At 43.5% G+C, this 25,100-nt stretch overlaps 1 protein-coding gene across 4 annotated transcripts in view; it reads left to right on the top strand.

Annotated features, from left to right (window-relative positions):
• tet3 (tet methylcytosine dioxygenase 3) overlaps positions 1-23,996 on the top strand; it is a 36,059-nt gene extending 12,063 nt beyond the window's left edge. For 3 of the 4 annotated variants that reach the window (XM_017414628.3, XM_025005593.2, XM_017414627.3), the window contains 9 exons: positions 3,574-6,502; positions 11,093-11,183; positions 14,087-14,180; positions 14,980-15,188; positions 15,768-15,918; positions 16,064-16,153; positions 16,340-16,477; positions 16,608-16,962; positions 17,221-23,996. In XM_017414628.3, the coding sequence (XP_017270117.1) occupies positions 3,622-6,502; positions 11,093-11,183; positions 14,087-14,180; positions 14,980-15,188; positions 15,768-15,918; positions 16,064-16,153; positions 16,340-16,477; positions 16,608-16,962; positions 17,221-19,130 (5,919 nt within the window). In that variant the 5' untranslated portion in view covers positions 3,574-3,621 and the 3' untranslated portion in view covers positions 19,131-23,996. Of the gene's footprint in view, positions 1-71; positions 1,216-3,573; positions 6,503-11,092; positions 11,184-14,086; positions 14,181-14,979; positions 15,189-15,767; positions 15,919-16,063; positions 16,154-16,339; positions 16,478-16,607; positions 16,963-17,220 lie in introns of those variants that run through there. The other variant, XM_037975446.1, reaches the window with a different exon arrangement.
• The last annotated feature ends 1,104 nt before the right edge of the window (positions 23,997-25,100 follow it).

The following is a 25,100-nucleotide window of genomic DNA, read 5'->3' as shown; positions in this document are numbered from 1 at the left end:
TCAGCCGGCTTAATATTGGCAGGGTCTCCGCTTCATGTTCCTGCTCGTCACAGCGGCAAAGGAAGGGGTGGGGGAAGAAGGAGGCGGACGAGAGAGAGGATGGGGTGGCGTTGTATGTGTGGGATTTAGGTTCAGCTGTCTACTCACAAGCTGTACTTAACCCCCTCAGAGCCACTGCAACTAGCCTTCACCGCCTTGACTTTTCCCTCCAGATTTTCTGAGCAGCGTCAGTCAGAAGCTGCACTTGTTTCGCTCCCACACAAGCTTGGCCGCCTTGTTTAAAGGGCTTCTGGTTTATCTGGTCTACCAGGTTTGACAGGATCTGATCCGGTTAGATGTACGCTTGGGTCAAGCCAGTACATGTTTCTGTTTGTGGGTGAAATGGAGTAAAACAGTCAAATATAACACCACAACACTCAACTCTGTCATGGTGTAAATATTTGGCACGTGACCCGAACAGCCAGAGGCGCTGGGATAGGTGAAAATTGCTGCAGGTGTCAGCAGTTTTCATCTCTGACAGCTGTACATCGGTCCTTTTTTTCCTGTGAATTACAACTCAGATTGTATAAGCATTCGGCGTCTTGTTATTTCATTGGTGGTGGTGTGCTTTGTTCTCTGCACTGGCTTGGCGTGGGCCATTATTTCTGAAAGTTTAGCTGTCTCTGTGTCACTGTTTTGTGTACGTAACTGTGAGAAAAAGAGGAAAGGAGAGTGTCAGTGTGACTGACACTGCACGGTTGTGGGATGTTGGGTGTTGCAGTGTTGCAGTCACCCTGTTTCAACACACTGCAGTTCTCATAACTGCCGCACACTGCTACCCCCTCCTTCCTCTTTCCCATCTAATGCCGCTGATAGTACAGACATGGGGCCTCTCACGTAAGACATGCCGGCTGTTTGCTACCCCCCCCTCTCCGGCTCAGGACCCCCCATTAGACACCCACTGCAGAAGGTGGATTCAAAAGACCCAAGCATACTGCCTGTCTGGTAATTAGCCACTTCAAAGGCTCATTTCAATAATATTCAAATGATAGGGAAGCTGCACGTCAGACCCACCTCTGCTATCATTCACTGATAGATCCTCACACAGAAGCCAATTTTTTTTATTTTTTTTTGTCTTTTTTAATTTGGGTGGGAATGAGAAATTGCCAGGAGATTCACCTTTCTCCACATTACTTCCCAGTTATGTTTGGGTGTGAGACCTTCAGCAGGCTTAAGGTTAGTGTTTATATGTGTACAAAGAAATATATATGACAACCCCCCAATTCTAGTTCTGTTTGTGTTGTGTCTTCCAACAGGGAAATTCAGCATTTAAACAAAAATGTTGGCACATCAAAGTTTGCCATTAGGGTTAGTGCATTGTGTAAAATGTTTAATTGCTGACAGTTGAGAGTTTGTTGGCTATAACTGCTAAACACTAAGAGTAAATTGCCAGTAATACAGACTGCTGGTCTTTTGGAATAAGGCTAAAGCAATGTGAGTGGTTTGTTTTTCATAGCAAATCTGCCATTGTTTTCTTTTTATAAGGGTCATCGAGCTTGTTGAATCACTCTGTACACCTACAACATGAACTCTGTCAATGATTTCTAGACCTGCCCTTTAATTATCTTTGTTTGCTGTCCTTCTAGACTAAGGTATTTCTAATCTATGATGTGCAAGCCTGGGCTGAACACTGTTTGCAAGAAATATCTCATCTCAAAGTTACATGTGAATTGAAGCAACCCAGTTGGCTTAAACATATCAAGCCCATTTGGATAAATAGTCTTGTAGACAGATCGTTTAAATATCTTTTACAGTAAAACAGCAATGGAGCTCTTTAAACATGTGATTTAAGACAGGGTGTTTGTTAATTTCAGTGTATGTGGTGACTGTTTTGACACGGAGGGGAAGTGAGATATGTGGCTTTACTGATGTGCTTGTGATTACAGTTCCTTCTGAAAAGGCGTTAAAAACAGCTCAAGATTTCCTATGCTCATTACATTATTTGTTGATTTATCTAAAGAAAGATAGAAATAATCTCAAATTTTCCTCTTTGTTTCTGTAACTCTTTCACTATTTTGAAAAGGAGTCCACGGTCTTTCATTACAGTGACCTTACCTATTTTATGAATCAACCAATGTAGGGAGTTCTGCAAATGTTGTACGAAATTTAACAATCTTCGTTATTAAACAGTACAAAAACCAAACTGAGTGACTTATTTTCTCCCCCTGCTCAAACGTTTCAGCTCAGTCAAGATAGCTGCTGAAGAGAGACCATGGAGGTCCAGTCACTCCTCACTTTTTCTCACTCTTTTAGTTTTTCTGCGTGGTTTAGTGCAATCATTTTTCTCATGTGTCATATTGGTTGCATGTTTTGTGGCCACAAACACCATACTTTGTATTATCCCTGCACCAGCATACTCTGTTTTTAGTATTCGGCTCTTCTGAACTCCCCCCCCTTTTTTTTTTGTCAAATTTAAATATTTATCAAATGTAGTGTTTCTGCTAGCAGAACGAAGTTCATGCTCTCACTGAATGGCTAATCCTGTCATTACTAAATAACTCTAATGTTTAAATCATGCTGTGCAGAGATGAGACGTTCCTTTACTCTTTAACAACAACAAAAAGTTGGTAACCTATATTTGTACATACACTAAGGTAAAACAGTTTTTGTCAGGCTGGTGTAATGCAATATCCTACTATTACATTTTTGTCTGCAGATAAATGGATCATTTTAAGTTTATGATTTTGTTTCTCAAGGAAATTTAGGTGCAATTGTGGTAATGTCAGGGCAGATGAGTGATTGAGTGAGAGCCACGTTGAATATTCAGACATTGTGTTTAGTTAACATCAACAATTGCCTCATTAGCAAAGATGATAATAATCCTTTTAAAGATGTGATTGGGGTTGTTGGAAAACATTGCATATCCATCAGGTCCATGCTTAGTTTTGTTTCTTTCTAAACACCTGAGCTACCTTGTGTTCTGATAGCTGTTCTGTGATTAGAGCTAGTTTTAAAATGTTTTTTTTTATATATAAAAAGAAAAAGTAAGTAAACAGGCAGTGGTACTGAACTTGTCTTCTATACCCCATCTCTGCCATAAATGGTCTCTTTACACCAGAGGTGATATTTTCAGCCCAACTGTCTGCTTTGCATATAGCCCAACTGATGAGTGCAGTGTTCATTGTAAAACAACTGAAACTATTGTAGGACAGGTGACAGACCTGACACAATTCCTGCCCTGTTGTGAAATAACTCCATACTGAAAGATTTACTTTGGTTTTCCCTTCCTCTATTGATCAAACCCTGAAGCAGAATATGCTGCTGTATGAATGTGTGAGAGGTTGGAGGGAACCCCTGGATAAGTACTGGAAAGAAAGGAATGAAGCTCTGTATTACTTGGCTGTCACCCTGACAAGTACATGTAAAAATGATATTTGTTAAATAAAAAATAATGATTAGTCATAACATCAAGTCATTTGTTTTAGTTATTTTATCTCTTTTGATTGTTTTTAGTAATGTTTTGATGTCTTGGATTTATTAACTTTTTTTTTGTTTTTAGAATTTTACTAACTTTGTTCCACATTTGTCTTTCAGACTGTTCAGAAAGTCCCTTCAGTGGATGGCCCCAGAAGTGGAGGCCAGATGGAAATTGGTTCACATGACCGCCTCCAGGAAGGCGCGTTGAGCCTTGAGTTGGCCAATGGGATGAGCCCCTATCCTAATGATGATGAGGCATCCATGGAAACAGAACAACAGAGGGCAGGAAGTGTGCCCCCTAGGCAGTGCTGGGTGTCAGGACACGGCAAGGTCAGTGACACCCAACAGCAGCAACCATGTTGGAGCAGCAGTGGTGGTCCAACCCCTGCTAAACCAGTTCACCATGCAGACATGGAGGATGCCCACAATCTGGTGGCCTTTTCTGTTACTGCTAGCTCCCTGCCTCCTTCTTCCTCATCTTCTTGCCACCTGGTGCAAATTAATATGGCCCAGTTGTACGAAAGATTCATCCAGGAGACAGGTGCTGGAGGGGCTCATTCAAGAGGTTTTGCAGAGCCACCTGAGGGAAACTGCCAACCTTCAGAAGACCTTGAGATCTTACAGACAGCACTAAGCCAAGCCAAACATGGGCATAAGCCTCCCAACTGCAATTGTGACGGGCCTGATTGTCCCGACTATCTTGAGTGGCTGGAGAAGAAGATTAAATTGGCAACTAGAGAAAGTCAAGGCTCCCTCAAAGTAGCTGATGGTGCGCCACACTCACAGCAACCCAATTTGCAGCATCACCCTCAGAACTACCAACAGATGAATGGTGCCCATCGTATGTCTAATTCATGTTCCCAGCAGCAAGTGGTAAATCCAGGCCCTCGCAAAGACCAAGTGCCCTGTTCCAAACCTCCTATTCCGTGCTCTCCCCAGGTGCTTTCCATGGTCAAAGAAAAAAACATCAGTCTTCAAGCAGCCATTGCCATAGATGCCCTGACACAGTTATCTGGCTCTGGTCCTCAAGCAGTCAGTTCTCTAGGCCAAACCATATTCAGAAACAACTTCCATAGCCAACAACACACAGAGAACATGGCTCATGGTTTGATCCCATCCTCTCCAACCAATGCCTCATCATCACGCCCACAATCTGTCCCCCCAGGTCTGCATACCAACCAGCAGGCTCCTTCATCTTGTGAACACCACAGACCCCAGTCCCAGGGTTATCCACCTCATGCTACACCTTTCCCATCCTCTACCTCTCCTTTCCCAAATCAGGGAAAACCTCCAGGTTTCATTTCGAATCCTCAGCAGGGGCAGCAAAGCTCTGGAAGAGAACTTGAACAGAGGAATACATGGATGTATATGAAGTCTGAAACCCAGTCTCACTTTATTACTTCACCTCACAATAAATCTGACCCCATGTCAGAGCTTAAACAGCTGCTTGGTGATACCAGTGGTAAATTAAAACATTCCCCTTTTAAGCTTCCAGTCACGCAGCAGCTCAGCTTGAACCAGAATGGAGAAATTCAAGGGCAAGGCAGCCCAACACTGGCCAGAATAAAACAAGAGTCAGACTCTGGTGAACATTACCATCACACTGCCTCTATGGGACAATATGGTTTCTCTAATGGGCAACAGCAAGGTCAGCACTACCCTGGTAATCCTATGTCTCCTGGCCAAGCAGCCATCAGCCACTCTACTCAGGCAGCTCTGCAACACCACCTTCACTACAGGAGGAACCTCTTCTCGAGCCACCCCTCTGGCTTTGGAGCACCTGGCGCTCGTGCACCAATGGGTTGCCAAAACCTGAAAAAATGGTGGCCACAAGTGGACGCAGAAGGTTTGCCGCTTCTGCCGGTTAAGCAGGAACCCAAGGAGCCCAAAAAGAAGAAAAGCAGCCAAGGATCTCCTGTCATAAAATCAGTAGGTGGGGTGTTCTTGGGCCCTCCCCTCCCCAAACCCAAACAGATAATCATCAAGAAAACCAAGCAGAAAGCCTCCATGCCAACCTTCCTGCCTCAAGCTCAGATCAGTGTACAAAAACCACCAGTCCATGTGATGGACAGATTCCCAGCTCTAAACAGTCTGCAAGCAGGCCCCCTCCCCTCTCTGGCCCTCCTCAGTAACTCCACTCAGGCTGCTGTTGCAGGTCTCCCTGCCCCAGCCCAATCTCAGGTATCCATTTCCAACACCTCAATGACTTCCTCTTCCACAGTTTCTGTTTCATCAGAACACACTCCAACCCTCATGGACCCTGTGTCTCTATCTACGGCTCCTGCAGCCCTCAATCCAACAGAAGAATCGGGCATGAGCCTGACCTCCAGTAACACCAGCAACGCCACACCTGTGACCTCCACATCTTCATCCAACACTTCACAGTTACAAAGTCTCATCAACATAGATCCAAAGTTTGAAGAACTAATCCGCCAGTTTGAGGCTGAATTTGGAGACCCAGCTCCTGACACATCTGCGAGTCAGCCCAAGGAGGGGATCGCTCCAGGCCCTAAGCCAGGGAATCAATGTGTAATCAGTCCTCAAGACCTCAGCTCTACATCATCCCATGCCTCCCAGTCAGTTCCCTCAGTTCCCACCATTAAAGCCAACCCCACACCTCATTCTGATGATCAGGAGATGGTTGTCAACAAGAATGAGTCAGGTACTCAAAGCGAAACAACTATGAGCCAGCCAAACACAGAGAGCGCCATGGAAATGCAACAGGAAGAGTCTGTTGATGCTTCTCTGCACAAGGAGACCACTTTGGACAAACAGCAGCCACCCAGAGTTTTGGAGAATACATTTAGCATGCAAGACTCTCCGCTGCCTAAACGCTTTAAATTTGAAGCTTCGGGGGATTTAGCAGTACTATCTACCACCTGCTTTTCTGAAGAGGGCACACCAACGAAGGACGGTCTTCACTCTTCCCCTTCACTCAAAGGCTTCCTAGATTCCCCTTTGCGCTACTTGGACACACCAACCAAGAACTTGTTGGATACTCCCTCCAAGGACCAACAGACAGACTTCCCCACCTGTACCTGCGTGGGTAAGTGTGTGCATCAGTACCATCTGTGCATGTATGTTGCAAGCTTGTTTCCACTCACAAAAATGTTTAAAATTTTTACATACCAACTCGGCACCCTTCAATCATGTACAGCTTCTCTTCCAAAATTATTTTTTAATCTTTGCGCAGAGATACAGTGAAGTTTGTATGTTGCGAAGAACTGCACATTGAAACAGGCTGAGATCAATTCACCCACCACACCTACTCTGGTTAGAGAATATGAGGACACAGCTACTAGTTTTTATGATGTTTAATGAATGGTGCCTACTAACGGCAATGATACAAAGAACTTATTATATTTGTAACAGTGTAAACCAGACCTAGTGGGGGGAGGGGGGAGTGTCTACCTTCGACCATTGTGTTTTTACATTTGTATACGTGCATCTGTATGTTACTAATGTTACTAAAATGTCTTTTGACCTACTGGACTTTTTTTTCATGAAATTTGCAGAAAGTAATCCTTGCATATATATCTAGAGATTAACTTTTACAGTCAGCTTGATCCAAGATGGCTGATACAGACTTCAAACAGTAAATTTTACATAAACTGACCTAAGATTTGCTGTGTAGCAGCTGAGTGCTGACAGATTAGTTTTATGTTTTGCCGTTAAGTGTTTGGAGTCAACGCTGTCTGCCTGTTAACAAAATATCTCATGAACCACTGGACAGATTTTAATGAAACTTTTAGAAAGTAATCACTGGATGCACACTTACAACTCATTACCTTTTGGAGTCAATCCAATTTAAGATGGCTGCCACATCAACATTAGCCAACACAAAAATGTTTGAAAGTCAGTCAGGTTTCCAGGTATTGAGCTAAAATTTCGTGTCGTAGTAGCTGAGGGTCATTCACAACACATACTTTGAGCATGACATCAAGTAATATCACATAAGATTCTGCTTTTAACTTTAACTTTTGACCAAAATGGCTACAACTCTAGTTATTTTTCAACATAACACCATGAAATTACTTTTAGCAAAGTAAAAAAAAAACAAGACTTTAAGACCATTTTCTATAAAGTCATCAATTTTCTATATCTGCTTTTTATCATCTTGCCTTTGAAAGAGACATCCTAACGCTTGTATTGAACTTAGCTAATGCTATTTTTGCTGTTGTTCTCCTGTTCATATGGCAGCCTCGCTGGTCAGATGGATGGGTCAGTCATAAAAACAATACCTAAAAGGCAAGAACACTTATGGCTTATAAACACTTATATGCATAGCCTCCATGGAGTAATGGTAGAAATAAAATTTGAGTTTGTAAGAATCTATTTCCTCAATTAAACTAATCTGGGCACACAGATTTCTAACAGACCTCGTTCTGTTTGAGAGCAAGTAATAGATCGTTGTTTGGCTTCAGTAACAGAGGTAAGTTGGACAAACTTTTATTTCTAGGTTCAGTAACTTCTAAACAAGCCATCAAACCTGGAAAACTACAAACCGGCAATGCACTGCACCCTAGTTGTAATCGAAACAAGTTAAACTGAACTGAACAAATGTTTAGAAACCAATCAATTAAGTAGCACAAGGGTACACATTTTCAAAAATTACATAAACATGCCAGACTTTAATTCAACTGTTTGAATGACATTAAAAGAAGATATACTTGTCTGATGTGATCTATCTAAAACACGGGTAATTCTGTTGATGTTTAAGAATATTACAACCTGAGTTAGCAATTTGTAGACAGTCTCCAATCCCTCGTCTAACTTCTGATCTCGTGTTTTCGTCTGTTTCCCTGTTCACACTGAAAACAAAACTAAACACAACACCTGCTGACATAGACACTATGACTCCCAGGGAGGCTCCTTTACAAACACATTCTCTAGTAACTGCTGCAAAAGTGGATGTAAGCATGATTATTATTATGTGAGCACGCTGATGGTACAGTATGTAAATTTAGCAAGAAATAGGACCTGCTAGCTGTTCATTAAAGCGCTTGACTAAAATGGAACAGGATCCCCCCCCCTTCTCTGGGTATTTGCTTGTCAATGAATGTGTGTATTGCCGAGGTGTGAGGCAGCGACCAACCAGACAGCAACAGTGTGAGGCAGTTGAAGGCAGCAGGCAGGAACAAAAGCAGCGCTGGCAGATCCATGCCTTTGTTAGACATTGTGGTTCACTCTGATATTTGGGTTGCAGCCTGCTTGGGACAACAGACTAGGTGGTTTTAGGAGGCGACTTGGTGGTGGTACACAGAAAAACCTCTTTTAAGTGTCAACAAGAGACTAACATTAGTCGAATTTAGCTTCTGTTACAAGCACATTATTGTGTCCTGGAGGAGTGAAATCATGACTTGGTAAATCAGACGTGCTGCTGCACTGTGGGATTTAGTTTATAATTTCGTTAAATGTTCGTTGTGTTCTCAGGAAACCTATTGAGAAACGTAAACGATTTAATTTCACTTTGTGTGTGAAAGGACGGGTATGTAAACTCTTTTCTGTTCCTAAACATGTAGGAGGACTCGCAGCAGGGACAGACCAGCTGCAGCAACAGGAGTTTAACTGTGTTGTTAATAAGAGTATGACTTGTTTGTGCAGTACGTCATTAACTCCCTTCAGCACAACGCCACACTGGAACCAGGCTGCCTTCGAGACGCATAGTTAGAGTTTAAAACCATAATTTGAACACACTGACACACACATGCACTCCTATGGTATTTTTAAACAAAAATCTAGTAACACTCCTCCACTTCCTGCTATGAGCCACGGCCCTGGCATCTCCCTACTCCGCCATGGGAATGTGACCTAATGTTGCCTTTGAACCAGAGATACACACACACTCTCTCAGTCTCTCTCTCTCTCTCTCTCTCTCTCTCTCACACACACACACACACACACACACACACACATACATTTACAGAATTTATCTTAGAACAGGAAAAGTGAGAAAGATCAAGGAAGTGGGAAAAGACTTGTTAGCTGTTACAGAACCAGTTTACCATTGTGCGCCCATGGTCAAATCCACTCCCACGGTCATGCACAACATCAACACAAAAGCAGACATGATTCACACAGACGCAGTTCTGTTTGCTGTGGGACTCATCGCCACCGCAATATGCTTCTCCTTTAAAAAGTATCACCCAGCAGACCACACCCTACACTCACAGACCACTCCGTCTCCTTGGGGGAGGATATAGTGTATATGGTGGTGTGAACTGAATGCATGCTCTCATGCGTCTCCAGTGATGATTTGGCTTCGGCTACAAAGAGGACGCCGCTGAGTTTTGGTGTGCCGGCTGCACATTTGCCCCTTTTGCAAAAGCGATGTACGGCGACACGGTAGAGTCAAGCTTTTAGTCTTTGCTGAGGTCAATATGGACTTTCGCAGCTAAATATTTACAAGCTGAGTGTGACATTTGGCTCAAAAAGCCCCGGTAGCTTCAAGTTGTGCAGAAAGTGGTGGATATTGATTTGAGGCATTCCAGAAAAATATCAAATTAAAGGCTTAATCCCATGACTAACATATTCGCCCTCTGCCTTTCATGCCAGAGTTTGAAACTAACATCATCTTGTGATGAGAAGGGACGAAGTCATAGCTGTAGCTGTATAGAAACTAATATGTGACTCCATGCCATAGTGAGATTTTCCAATATCTGTGAGCAATCACCATGTGTGTTCAGAATGCCTCTCAGCTACTATCACATCAAACTTTAGCTCACTGTTGGTAAATTTGACTAAATTAGAGTCATTATTGTGTATGCTAAGGTAGTGTGGAGGCCATCTTGAATGGGGCTGACTCCAGAAGTGAATCAGTTGTAGATGCACATCCAATAATTACTTCCTGAGAGTTTCACGAAATTATGTCCAGTAGTTAATGCAAACGCAAAGCTCTTGCATGATCTGTTAGCGCTTGGCGTATGTGTTAGGGATGACTCTCGGCTATCACCACACCAGATTTTAGCTCAATATCTTTAAAATTGACTGAGTCGCTAATGTCGATTAACTCCAACTGGTCTGACTCCAAAAGTGAATAAGCAGTACATGTACATTTAATGATTACGTTCTGAAAGTCTCATTGAAATTCCTCCAGTGGTTCATGAGATATTTTGCTAACAGACAGGCAGCGTTAAAGACAAAGTTTTAAGCAGATCTTATGCGATCAGTTAGCTCTTGGAGTGTAATTTGGGGATCAGTCTGAGCAAATTTTAGTTCAATATCTGTAGTATTGACAACGTTCTCGTCATTTTTGTGTTTTCTAAGGTTTGCTAATCAGTTGTAGATGTTCATCCAGAGATTACTTTCTGAAAATGTCATTAAAATGTGTCCAGTGGTTCATGAGATATTTTGCTAACATGACACACATCGCCTTTCCCTCTATTAGTGGTGGGTTATAATTACAAGAAGAGATTTTTGGAGAAATATGCACCTGAACATGATGTCCATGTACACAACAGGAAAAGGGAAGCCACTTGTGCTTCTGGTCATTTACATTAAGTGTGGGACGTAGTACAGTGTCAGTAAAAGTGTAACACATAACAATAGTTTGCATGAGAACATCTTCTCTCCGAGTCTTCAAGATGGCATTTTTTAATTTTGCCTTTCTCTGTAATTTCTTTTTTTGTCCCTCAAGAACAAATCCTGGAGAAAGATGAAGGACCGTACTACAATCACCTGGGATCTGGACCTACTGTGGCCTCCATACGAAGCCTGATGGAGACAAGGTGCTCCACTTTTTCTACCCCCCCCCTCCTGCTGCATGCTCTCGCTTCCTTTCCCTTTTCCTCCTTTCTCTTCAGCCTCCCTCCTCCCCTCCTCCCCCATTTTGTCCTCCGGGAATTTGTGACCCAGAATCTGGTTGGAGGAGCAGGAAATATCAGCATCATCAGTGAATCAGAGGCAGAGCGAGAAGCAGCGCATGACAGTGGAGAATGGGAGGGAGGGAGGAAGGGTTGGTATCCCATTACTAAGAGGCACGGAGGGAGAGAGGAAAACACAGACAACGAGGAGGGCAAAATAAAAACGTGTTCTTAAAAATTAAGTTATTTTCTGAATCTCAAGTCAAAGCACTTCAAACTAGATGAAATTGCAAATTTTGTGGAACGCTTTTACTTTTGAGGCAGGTGATGACATTCAGCATCAGACATCGGGGCTGAAATCTAATCAATGTCACACACACTGTGAGCACCTAACCAAGTTATTATCTGCAGTGAATCAGTAGTCAGTAACTGTAATGACCCTGGTGCAGTCACAGCCTTTATAGTGGAACTGTTACATTGTCTTATCTTACAGATAACACTGATCATCTGGTTTAAAGGTTGAGAGGGTGGATTGGTCATTAGCTCTCAGAGTGAGAGGGGGGGGATGTTGGGCCAGAGGCCATGCTTTATTGTTCAAGGGATGACGTAAGAAGCACAGATCCCACAGTCCCTGCCTGACCTTTGACCCACCACTGACCCTCATCCAGCCCCCCCTGCGGTGACGCTTTTGGAGCCACCTGAGCTTGATTTTGATTGTCATCAGCGTCCGGCGAAATCTGCTCAGAGCTGAACTTTGCACAATGCCCGGTATCAGACAGAGCGGGGAGGGACCTGATATTGGCTGCAACCAGGTATGACAGGTTCTGATGACCCTCCTGCACCCCAGTACACCCCGTGACCTCTTCCCTTCTCCTGTATGCCTACCTGCAGATCTCCAGGATGCATCTGAAAACACAAAGTGTATCCGTGAACACAAAAAAACCAATCAGGTTACATCAGCATGGACTGTAAGAGAAGGTCCAGTAGCTGTGGTGCAGCGGCTGCTGCGCTCTGGTTTACTCTGCCGGGTTTGTGTGAATCTCACAGAGCTCTGTGAACACACACTTTCACCCCCAGCTAGTGCGGCTGAGCTTAGTCGGTACTGCCGCTCCCTCAGAGACCTGTCGTCCCGTTTCTTTTAGCCATGGGTCAGCCCGCCATTCTGATGATATGACAACTAGAAATGCCACGGTTTTAGCCATTTTGCCATACCAGCTTTACATCTTTGGAAATTAGAAACAATAGGAAATTCATGTTTGCAAAACAGCAAATACAAACCTCAAATTTCAAGACAAACTCTTAGAACCTTTGGCTGGGCTCAAACAGTTGAGTCAAACTAGATTATCGATACTCAAAATCAAACACTGTTGAAAGATAATGCACAAACACTACATTAAAGGGATAGTCTGGTGATGTTAGAAGCGTTATGTCAAATAGTTAGCAATAGTTAGTACCTTATCAGCTGTGACATCAGTATGAAGAAAAGAGCAGAAGTGTTAATGGCTAAAGGCTAGCCAAACCGGGGCCCTATTTATATCATTTTTCAGGCTTATAAAACAATGCTTTCTCAAAATGTCATACAGGTGTGAAAGAACACTACATTAGCTAAGATTAAATCTCCTTTTGTATGACTCTGTTTGTTTAGTTTGTCGCAGTTTTCTCAACCAAACCTTCGTGTTATCATCTCATGATGATGCTGAATGATCAAGCCTTGCTAACTTACCAACTTTGTTCCCATATTTAGTAACTTAGCCTAGCCTGGAGAAAGACTTCTGCCTTTTTCTAAACTACTTGCACAAACTGCACATGTAAATGAGTAGAACCTGCTGCTTCAAGACAAATACTGTTTGATGACAGTAAGTTGTGTGTCGATGACTCACTCTGCGTCAGCGTCTTGGCTCTGTGTCAGCTCAGGCCACCAGAGTTCATCGGCATCACAGACGACCCCCCTCCCTCACTGAGCAGCAGATAAGAACACCTTCAGCATGTTGAATCCAGCCTTGAATTGATTCAACTCCGGTGTTTTAAGACAAGCAGAGACGTCTGAACCCAGCTTGATCATAAATGGGTTCAGCCTCACTAAATGTTCACTTCCTTTAACATATTTACACTCATACTGCTTCACTTACGCTTCACATAAGCTGTAATTATACCTATTAGGAAACAATGAGCTATGGACAAGATTATGGTGTTTAATCCTTTTAAATACGCCGTCTGAGTGGAAATGCTTTATTTTGAAGCACTGTAATAACACTGAAAATCTCCTCTCGCTTCGACAAGACACATGCCCTTTCAGCACTATGGGTTCGTCTTTAAATTGTGCAAAAAATAATTTTATTAGACATGCACACGTTGCAGGTTTGACCCAATGCTGCGCAGTACAGACAGCGCGGTACCTGTGCCGTTTATCTGTGACCTGGCTGTATGCTTTGTTTACTGATTGAGTTGATCACTGATTGAATCTGCGTGCGCTTAGTTTGGCAACAGTAAGAACAATGTGACGCATGTGCTTAATTTTTAACTATAGCGTGTGCCATTCTGGGCCAGCGGCTTTGCTCGGTGACATGTGTCCCGTCAGCGAGACTCCGCGGAGGGTTTTGCAAACTGGGAGATTTAGATATGCAAACTGTTGTCTTGCCTCATAGACAGTGGGCTCGGGTTCAGCCTCAGCTGACTAACAGCCTGCACCAACCAGTTCAGATGAACCTAATGACTCATGTTGTGTTTACTGTCGTTATTGCCCTGCGCTGTCATTTGTAGATATTAGCAACCATCCCGACAGCTTGGATCTGCAAAAAAAATGTGACCTAAATTTCTTTTGTATGTAGGTACGGAGAGAAAGGCGAAGCTGTCCGGATTGAAAAGGTGGTGTACACAGGCAGAGAGGGGAAGAGCTCCCATGGATGTCCCATTGCCAAGTGGGTAAGTGGGCAATAGCAAATAACACCTGCAGTGTAGCAGATGTGAAAACAACTACGATAGCTGTCAGTGTAACTTTAAATGTTTCAAAAAAAACAAAACAATCGCCACCATCTTTCAAAAAGTTTCTCAGAGTACCAAAGTGTCCCCATCTCAGTTGGCGCCTGATTGGATTCTGGTGAAAGAGTGGGGGAAAAAAAAAAAGAGAGAGGTGGTTTTGAGTGTTTGGACCTCCTGGCAACAGTAACAGCCAATCAGCCACTGATTTATGCGGCCAGTATTGTGTGTGTTTGTGTATAATGATGGGCGCAAGGCAGACAAACAGGTCCGTTTGTCATCCACAGTGGATGCCACTGTAGGAGGTCTCACTCTGTAACAAATGTCAGGCCTGCACTCCTGTTGGCCCTGACACATCCTGCTAATGACTTTATGGAATCAAAACAACCCCCCCACTGAGGGATGTGGACTGAGGGTATGATGGAGACAGAAGCAGAGAGAGTAGGCTGTAAATAAGGCAATTATATATATATATATATATATATATATATATATATATACACACACACAGGCTTATTTTTTCTGCAGACTTTTGTCATTAATCAGTACTGTAAACACCGACTGTTTCTCTGTTGGTTTATCAAGATAACTTATGTGTGTTGGACATCTACTGGACAAACAAAGTAACTACAAAATTAACCAACACTATTTTTTCCACAAGTTATACTGAATCATTTTAAATGCAGTTTGTTTTGAAATCTCAGAAGTGAAACGCAAATAAGGATAAGCTCTTTGCCCCTGCTAGGTGATCCGTCGGGGCAGCGAGAAAGAGAAGCTGCTGTGTCTGGTGCGTCACCGGGCCGGCCACCACTGTGCCAATGCAGTTATCATCGTTGTTATTTTGGCCTGGGAGGGCATCCCGAGAGCCCTGGCCGACAAGCTGTACCACGAGGTCACGGACACCCTCACCAGACATGGCAACCCCACCAGCCGGCGCTGTGGCCTCAACGATGAGTGAGTAGACAACGGGCAGTAAAGACTCTGGGTTTCTCCTAAAAAATACAGACAGACAGGTGTTATGTTGTTTATGATTCTTGTATACTCCATGAAAAGCTTGGGGTTTTGTCCCTACTCCTTCATCTTAATAAGAACACAAGTAAGCATGAAGTAAACATTTGCTTGAAGTTCGTTTTAACTTAAATCAAAACCAGCCAGTTGAAGTTCATTGGCTCATTATGTGTGTGCCCCGTCTACATTACTCTGGATATTTTAAAAAAATGAGAAAAACTCCATTTTTGGTGTCCCCATGAGGATAGGAAAACCATCCATCATCTTGAAGAACTTCTAACTTTGGCGACATCTACTAAAATCCCAGCAAAAGCCTATTTATTAGTGAAATAATTCTGTATTTTATGAAAGTGTATTTGCACAATAAGTGACCAAAGACATGCCAAATGTTGTGTGTAGCCTTGCTCTAAAAACAAAGTGTTTTAATTTTCTCACTGGCACTTGTGTCGCCTATAGGATACCTATATCAACCATGTCCCTAATTTTTGATTCAAGCTCAGAGTTCACTCTCTCTGTCCCCTGCAGTCGTACCTGCGCCTGTCAGGGAAAGGACCCTGAAATGTGTGGTGCTTCCTTTTCATTTGGCTGCTCCTGGAGTATGTACTTTAATGGCTGTAAGTACGCTCGAAGCAAATTGCCGCGCAAGTTCAGGCTACAAGGAGATCACCCTGAAGAGGTATGGACACATCACATCAAAGCCTTCTAAAAATGAACCAGTTTGAGTTTTTTGCTACATATACTTAGGTCCCTTCTAATTACGCAATAACGTTAAGAGACACTGATATAATTCCAATATCCCCTGTTGTGTTTTTGTTTGGCAGGAGGAAAAACTCAGGGATAACTTCCAAAATCTGGCAACTGAGGTGGCTCCCTTGTACAAGCGACTGGCACCACAGGCCTACAGTAACCAGGTTTGTTTGGTTGGAAATTACCCAACTAAATAATTGAATGCTCGATACTACACTTTCTATATGGATTTTTTCCTACATAAAATTGGTACTTCAGAACATCATTGTTGTAATTTAAAGCAACAATTACCATTGCATGGAAATCCATATTAAAAGCTGACTTCAAGTTATTTGTGTCTCGTTCCTCAGTGCCTGGCAGAACATCGAGCTCCAGACTGCAGGTTGGGGTTGAAGGAAGGCCGTCCATTCTCTGGAATCACTGCATGCATGGACTTTTGTGCCCACGCTCATAAGGACCAGCATAATCTCCACAATGGCTGCACAGTGGTAAGATATTTCAGCATTGTCTAAAACTTTTGCATTTTTAACGAAGTGAGGCTTAAATATTTACTGCTAAAAAGCTTACTGAGAAGTGTTTTGTGCATTTAACCCATGTCATACTGTCCTCCTTTGTCAGGTGTGCACTTTAACCAAGGAGGACAACCGAAAAGTGGGCGAAATCCCTGATGACGAGCAGCTCCATGTATTGCCCCTTTACACAATATCACCAACAGATGAGTTTGGTAGTGAAGAGGCCCAGCGCATGAAGATGAAGAACGGGGCCATCCAGGTGCTTGAGGCGTTCCGTCGCGAGGTGCGCAAATTGCCCGAGCCGGCCAAATCCTGCCGACAGCGCCGGCTGGAAGCCAAGAAGGCTGCGTCAGAGAAGAAGAAGAATAAACTCATGCAGCAGGCAGGGGAGACCCCAGAAAAAACAGTGGTCAAGGCTGAGCTCTGCATCTCCAGCTCCCCCCAACTCCAAGGCAACAAAGGTTAGTTATTCTCTTGTGTCTTTTTATGTCATGCAAAATAAAATTTAATTAAGCTGAAAAGATGGCCAGGTGTGACTATATGAACTCTATTTTTAACGACTTCACTTGAAGTCAACTGTTGTTTCACCTAATTTAATTTCCTATCAGCAAGATACAAAAATAGAAAGCGAACAGGATAAATAAATAATTGAAAGCAGCAATAGAATGAGTGAAATTACATGTAATTTTTTCTCTCTCTTTCTTGTTTTAAACAATCAGAAATGCTAAAACAGGAGGTGAAGCCCAACATCAAGATGGAGTCGTTCAATGGATCATTAGATGGATACCCCATGAAGGCAACAGACCCTTTTAAAAACATCTATCAACATCCTGCCTACTATGCAAGAGGAGCTCATTCCCCCGCAGGCCAGCCCTCCCCAGCCGATGCAGTGAATGGCTACCACCACAGTCTGCCCGCAATGCCCTATGGCTACTACAACTACCCACCCAATGCACTTTTCCCACGCAAACTGAGAACCTATGAAGGTCGTAACGGTTCCTTCCCCAAACCGGGAGGTAAGCCTGTTCAGGTAGACACAAAGCCTGACTTTCAAAGCCTTCAGGCCAGACTGTCTCAATCCTCCATCAATCTCCCAGAGCAACTCAACCAATCCAACCCTGGTGCTTGCCCCCAGCCATCAGACTACAACCCTTCCCGTCCTTCTTCTGTCTCCTCTGAGCCCTCCAGCAGAGGCACTCCGCTCATCAAACAGGAGCCTATGGATGTGCCGGTCTATGAAGGTGCGTTGCCAAGTCAGACTGGTGCCAACACATCAAGAACCACCCCTCAGCCTGCAGCCTGGACAGGATACAAGCCTAATGGAAGTATTAATCCTGCCACCTGGGACAGCCATCTAAACCGAAGACAAAGTCCAGAAGTTACTTCTCTTAACTTGGACAAGCAGCAGTTTCACCAGCATTCCCAGCAGCGACAGTCATCGGCTTACCCCCAGCAGTGGACATCCTTCCCTTGCTCAAATCCCACAATGGCTTCCCCCAATCCATCACTCCAAGTACCTTCTTCTCCACCTCCGTCCCCTCTCATTGGCACAGCACTCCAGGCTAACTTATACCAAGGCTCCACATGCCATGTCCCCTCTCACCCAGGTACACCGCAGCCTGGCACCTCTCACTCAGGCTCAGTTACCCCGCACCCAGTGACTCCAGGCCCAGGTACGCCACGCTCAGTCACTCCAGGCCCAGGCACCCCAGGCCCTGGCACCCCACGCTCTGTCACCCCACGACCTGTCACTCCAGGCCCAGGCACCCCTGGCCCAGGCACTCCAGGCCCAGTCACTCCTAGGCACTGGGCCAGCCCTTCTCCTAGCCCCCAGCCAAATGCTTGGGGCATTGGGCCTGCTCCATATAGCCCTGGTTTAAAGCACAGCAATCCTGCAGGAGCCTACCCCGACAAGATGTGGTTCAAAACCGGGGAGAATCGGTGTTCCACTCCCCTCGGGCTCCAAGAAAAGGCCTGGAAGTCGTGTGGAGGTTCAGTGGCAGGCAGCACCCCTTCCCCTGCTCCTGAGGGTCGCCTCTTTCCTGATGCCCTACAGCAGTCAAATCAAGCCTACTGTGACCCCTGCCGGGCAGAGAGTGACGTTGAGAGCTCCAGGCATCATGAAGAAGACGAGGAAGAGGTGTGGTCTGACAGTGAACACAACTTCTTGGATCCTACCATTGGCGGGGTAGCGGTAGCACCAGCCCATGGTTCCATCTTGATTGAATGTGCTCGTAGGGAGCTACATGCTACCACTCCGCTCAAAAAGCCTGATCGCTCTCATCCCACTCGCATCTCCCTGGTCTTCTACCAGCACAAGAACCTCAACCAGCCAATGCACGGCCTGGCTCTGTGGGAGGCCAAAATGAAGCTGCTGGCGGAGCGAGCGCTGCAGAGGCAGCAGGAAGCAGCTCTCCTCGGTCTCTCCCAGGAGGACATTAAGACGCTCGGAAAGAAACGTAAATGGGGTGCTACGGTCACAGGTTCCAGCCCAGGACCTGGACAATCTATAGACAAGAAAGTCGGGCCAGTGACACGGTTATCCGCCACGTTTTACACCACCTCTGTAGTTACAGTGTCTCCCTATGCCTTCACTCGCCTCACTGGGCCCTACAGCCACTTTGTCTGAGGCCTGATGGACACAGAAAGACTGCTAGCAACAGGGTGGTGCAGCGGAGGGCTGTAGAGGGCAATGAGCAGGATGAATGTCTCTTTGCTGATCCACAGTCTGGCATCTCTCCATCCTGCCCCCTCCATAGTCCATATGGAGGAGGGACATTTTCATTGTGTTTTACCTCATGTCAGGCAGTGGTTTGAGCTGCCTGTGGTGCTCTTTTCTCTCTCGTTCCCAGAGAGGAACTCCATTGCTTTTAATTTTTTTTTCTTGTTTATAGAATTTTAATGATCCCAATTGCTATTATTATCAATATAAATATGATTGCTCTTGTTACTGTCAATGTTGTTATTACAGGTATTATTATAATGAACACTTGTTTTTCTTATTATTGCTGTTTTTTTTTAAATGTTAATATTAATGAGGTGATTGAGTTTTGTTTATGTTTTTTGTTTTTTATTGATGAGTCTGAGTCGCCCTTTGCTTTTTCCATGTTTGGAAAACTGTAACCCATTCTTAAAAATGTTCTTTTTTTTTCCTGTTTTTCAGTTTCTTTCTCCTTTTTAGTTTAAAAACTCTACATACAGGAGGAGCCATGATCCACCCAGTCAAATGGAAAAATCAAGATTACAGTACACAGTCGTGGCTGTATAAAGACAAACATAAAGGCTTTAACACAATTCCAGTTTCTATCACCTCGGCGCCAATTTTTCAGCGTACGCTGTCGCTGATATTTAACGAAAATGTTTTATAGAAAAGATAAAATAATTTTTCACGAAAGCAATCATAATTATAAAAAAAAAAAGAAAAAGAAACTGGTTGGCCAGGTTAAAAACAACTGCAGTTAAACCCCAGTACTGCTTGTCTCCTGGTTAGATGGTGGTGCTCCTCCTGCTTATCTGCACTTCTCCAGCTTTCGACTGGTGCTCAAAGTCGGGCTCTGATCAGTTCTCATTCCGCTACTGTTCATTGCACTTGATGCTGTATTTAGGTGCTCGAAATCCAGTTTGGCTCAAGTAGTGTTTGCAGGCAGGTGAATACTTTTATTTCGATAAGGCGGAGGGGTACCAGAACGACAGTTTTTTACCGGCTAGGACATTTGTTAAAAGACAAGCGTCACCAGTTCTTTTAGCGAATGCTGTTCTGTGCTCAACATTTCTCCCGTGGTGAAAACTATGGCTCTGGTATCTCTTGATCTGCAGCCCCCAAGCAGACATGGAGCAGGTGGAACTCTTTTTTTAAATTTTTTTTTTTTTATCTTCCTACAACGTTTTGATTAGGGCTGAGCACTTCCCAGCATACACTCTAGAGGGCAGCATGGTCTTCTATTTCAACAAGCACTTGAGATCCATTCATGAACCGGTGAAGAGCTCTCTTCGCTGCTTTAGCCTCCCACGGCCAGCAGAGGGGGATCTCCTCCCCCACCAATTTGCTGACCGCAGGCAGGACTCGCCGAAGCAGCTCAAGGCAGAGCCGATCTTTGTCCCGCCGTGGAACAAACGTGACCGAAGCCGCCTCTGGGAAGCGGATCTTGGGTTGCAGCAGAAGGAAAGTGTTGGGACTGCAGTGCTCTAACACACACTCTGGTGCTGTCCTATTACACTTGACTTACCGCGAAGGAGCCTCCCCTCCCTCTGCATGGTGCTGTCATCTTTTGAGCAGAGCGAGGCGCGTCCTTCCACAGGCACCTTGTTGCCACAGAGCCAGCCTGTCTAATAGTGGCTGCTCTTGGGCTGCGGCTTTGCTGTCGGACTCGGGGCCCTTGTCCACCAGGAGGCCGCCGCAGCTCGTCGCGGCACATGGGTTGCGAAGTCCACCGTCCAGGGCAAAGAAAGCACAGTCAGTCATCACTTCTCCTTGTAAGCGCATCAGCAGAGGAGCCGTAGAAATTTACTGTAGCTTCAGGGAGCGGATGCATATCAGTTAATCTCTCTCTTTGCGTGCATGACCTGAGGTTTACCTGAAACGACACCAGTGGGCGAAAGAGACAAACCAAAGCGAGAGACTACTTGATGGCACTACTAGAGTTCTCATTTTTTACTTTTGTTTAGTCACATCGTTTGCTTGCAGTGTGTTGAAAATGACAATAAGTGACTGACAGAACTTTATATGAATAGATGTTTGGCTCAATGCCCTGGTGAAAGAGTCACTTACCTCTTCCAAGGGCCCCCAGCGCTCTACCTCAGGCTGTAGAGACACTGGTCACAATCACAACTTGCTACTGAAGGCAGAAAATCCTGCCCCCTCCCCCCATTCGTGTGCTCTAGATTCCCATACTCATTTGAACTCGCTTTTGGTTTTTTTTGTTTTTTGTTTTTTTTACTCTTATTTATTACTACATTGTGATTATGATAATGATTGTCTTTGATGTTATTGCTTTTTTTTTTGTTTTTCATTTTTTTTACATAGCTAATACAAATTGTACATAGAGAAGAAAAAAAATTTATAAAAGCACTTTTAATCTTGATTTTAATGACGAAAAAAAAAAAACGAGCCGATTATTGACAACTTGAAGCTTAGTTTTGTTTTTCATTTTCTCAAGAGAGAGATAAAAAAAAATGTAAATATTAAACTATTTAGGTAAGATTATTTAACTGGTGAGGATAGTAACTAAACCATGGATAACGGGGGGTGGGGGGGTGTTACACTGAAGTCTTGGACAGCCCTTTACAACACTTGATCCCAACCCAACGTGTTGTGTAAGAACTTGCGCTCAGTAATTCTGCTGTTTTGCCTTTTTTTTTTAAAGTACTGTACCCCTTGTTGGCCTGTAAATGATCAGATGACAGCAGCCCCCCTCCTAAAACACACACACACACACACACACCAAAAAAAGAGAACAATTTCCTGTACCGCAGTTCTCTTGTCCAAACTTTACACCTATCAGAAAGTCTAAATTTTAGAGTTTTACAAAAACTCGGAGTCTGTATATCTCATTACACTTTAAAAGCAAGATCATAAACAGTGGAGGGTTTCAGGACAAATCTAAACCAGTAATCCAATAAAAACAAAATGGAGTTTTAAAAACAAAAAAGTCATTTGAGAGGTATGCTTATTTTGCTTCCTTTCTGAAAATGAAACGAAATGAGAAAGACTCAACTTACCAGCACATTTAAATCTCATTTACATGCCTTTTTTTTAAAAAAAAAAAAAACAAAACATTTTTATTCTATGTTCGATCTTTTCCAAGATCTACAACTAAACCAGTCGGGCAATTTACAGAAGCTGATTTCAGGAAGTCCTAGACAAGCCCCTAAAACCTCATTGTTTTAAAAAAGTATGGATTAAGAAGCAAGCAGTCCAGGTGCTGTCATGTAGATTTTTTAATTTTTTTTTTTAACCTTTGATCGTTTCCCATACTGTGGCTTCATCTCGAGCACAGAGAAACGAGTTTTCTCCCGACTCTGACAACAGACAGACGTGAATCTAAGGTGATGTTGTAGCGAGTTACGGTATAGCCTGCCAATCTTTTTCCACTTGTGTTAGACTATCACGTAAGAGACTGCCTCCCTGCTTGTTTAGATGTCTGTATACGTATCGTCTGATCTCGCTTCGCTAATATTTAAGGACGCTCATGGCTCACGGTGCCCCTGCGGAAGTTATCGGAATTTTTTTTTATTTTTTATTTTTTTTTTGCTTGTAACGGTATTTAATAATCCTGACACGTACGTCACATCTTACAGGAAGTTCTGCTGGTGCAGTGGCCAGGGTCTGTTGACATGGCCGCCCTCCTCATTACGCACACTTCTGTAAGGAAAAAAAAAGGGTGCTGAGGGTACGGCGCTCAACGTATCCCATCAACGTCTCACACGTTGTCTTGACGGTTCTCGTGGGAGCACGTTTCAAGCACGCACTGAGGCGGGGTGGGGGTCGGACAACCGGTGCTATGACGCTACACCTTAAAATTCACTGTGTGAAAGGCAAAAAATTTTTAAAATAAGTAAAAAAAGAAAAACACGAAGGATGAGTGATTACCGCAAAGATTTTTCAGAGCTCCTCGGAAATATCAAGAAAACGTTTCACTTTTCATTCAAGCAGTTTCGGAGTCCGAGAAGCTGCCCTGGTGCTGACTTTATGAGAAGTCTTTTTTTTTTCTTTTTTTTTGTTACAACGCTACAAATGTACATCTCTTTTTTTTTTTTCTTTTTTTTTTTTTATTTTGTTTGAGGGCAACAGCTGATACATCCTCTCTTGTTGTTCATTCCACGTTATACTTGAAGTCACTGAAACTAGGACGAGAAGTAGAAACAAATTATATGAAGACTGTTATCTGGGGGGTTTATTTTTGGTACAGTGCAAGTACCAAACTAGTATGTTGTAAATGTACATGTTGCTGAATGCTAAAAATATTGGAACAATACCTTAATTGTGTACTGCCGCCCTCATCCTCTCCCTAGTCATGCACTTCATATCCTCACCCCAAACTCCCTTTTTTCTCTTTAGATCTTGTATATTTTGTCTTTCTTAACCGCATAAAAACTGAAAAAATAAAAATAAATAAAAATGCATCTCACTATGTATGGCCCAATGTCGAAAACTCAAAAATTTAATTTCCTGAACACCCTTCAAATTTGGAATAAAGACCCTGGCCCATACAGAAAGATGAAACATGAACCTACACAAGTGGCAGCTACATTCCTTTTTGAGTTGTAGGAATTGTTCTTGGTTCTTTATTTTCATGTCAAGGATGCAGTATGTAAAAAAAAAAAAAAAAAAAAAAAAAAAAAAAAAAAAACGGGGGGGGGGAAAAAGTGTTTTTGTTCAGTCTCTATCTCTCTCTTTGTAGCTGTATGGTGTATTATGTGAATACATAGTGTATGTGGTTGAAGGAAACCCACAATATTGTTTTATGTTGCGCGATAAATAAAAATATTAAAGCGAGACGTGTTGTTGTGTGGAGCTCCTTATTCCGACTGATTGGAAGTTTTAATCGGCGCGTTGCAGTAAGGACCAGGTCGGCTCTGTGTGCTGCGGCGCTCGGTTCCATCTGGAGGCCAACCAACATGGCTTCACTGATTTGTGCCGTCACGTCACATTGATTAGAAGCTGCAGGGTGGATTCAACATAAGGATCTCATCCGACTCCGGTTTGGAAAGCTCCAGCTCAGGTGCTGACTAATTACTGAAAATCTTGGGGTTTTTTTGGACCCGCCTTTCCTCGCCGCTTGCCTGACAGCGGGGAGATAAGTGTAAGAGCATCGATGACAAGTCCAACAGGTTGGAGAGAGGGGGCTCGGGCCTTTTGATTCCTTCAGCTTTCATGTCAACAAGCAAGTATACTTCCATAAATAGGGCCCCGCTGCTTTTAACTAGGATCAAGGTCTGCTCGCGTGTGAAAAGGCCTGCCTCGTCCTCCGCCCGCTCTGATTTCAAGTCAGCATTTCTTTTAAATCCATTATCACACCAAGATGCACTTGGAGAAGCTCAGAGAGCAACACGTGCAGAAGTTCAGAGCGTGAATTTTCTAAAGATTCGACTTAGTACTTTAGGAGGCCTGGACGAGCTCTTTGAAAACATACTCACATAAATGAAGGGCGTTTTCTGGGTCACATCTGAGCCGCGGTGCTCTGAACACCAAAAACTGATGGAGGAGAGCCAGAAAGGAACGAAAAATCAAACCAGCGCAATATATTTGGCTGTGATTTAAGAAAATAGTACTGTTAATATGAAGTTAGAAAGTTAGAAGTTAAGCTAAAAGAAGCAGAACATATGCTAGCCATCAGTTAAAAATAGCAGACACCATTGAAAAGTAGCCAAATGCTAGCTAAAAGTAGCAAAATACTAGCTAAGAAGGAAAATGCTAGTTAGAACCTAAAAGCAGCAAAATGCTAGCTAAAAGTAGACTTAAATAAAAGATAAAAGTAGCAAAAGAAAAGGTATATGTATCAGAATGGTAGCTAAAAGCTAAGCAGTAGCAGAATGGTGCTAAAAGTGGCATAACAAGATAATAATTAAGTCAAGATGCCAACTGATCTTAGGAAACAGA

The sequence above is a fragment of the Kryptolebias marmoratus genome, linkage group LG1 (assembly GCF_001649575.2).
Source record: "Kryptolebias marmoratus isolate JLee-2015 linkage group LG1, ASM164957v2, whole genome shotgun sequence".
Classification (NCBI taxonomy): domain Eukaryota; kingdom Metazoa; phylum Chordata; class Actinopteri; order Cyprinodontiformes; family Rivulidae; genus Kryptolebias; species Kryptolebias marmoratus.
Note: the sequence above shows the minus strand (reverse complement) of the source record. Positions and strands in the feature narration are given on the sequence as shown.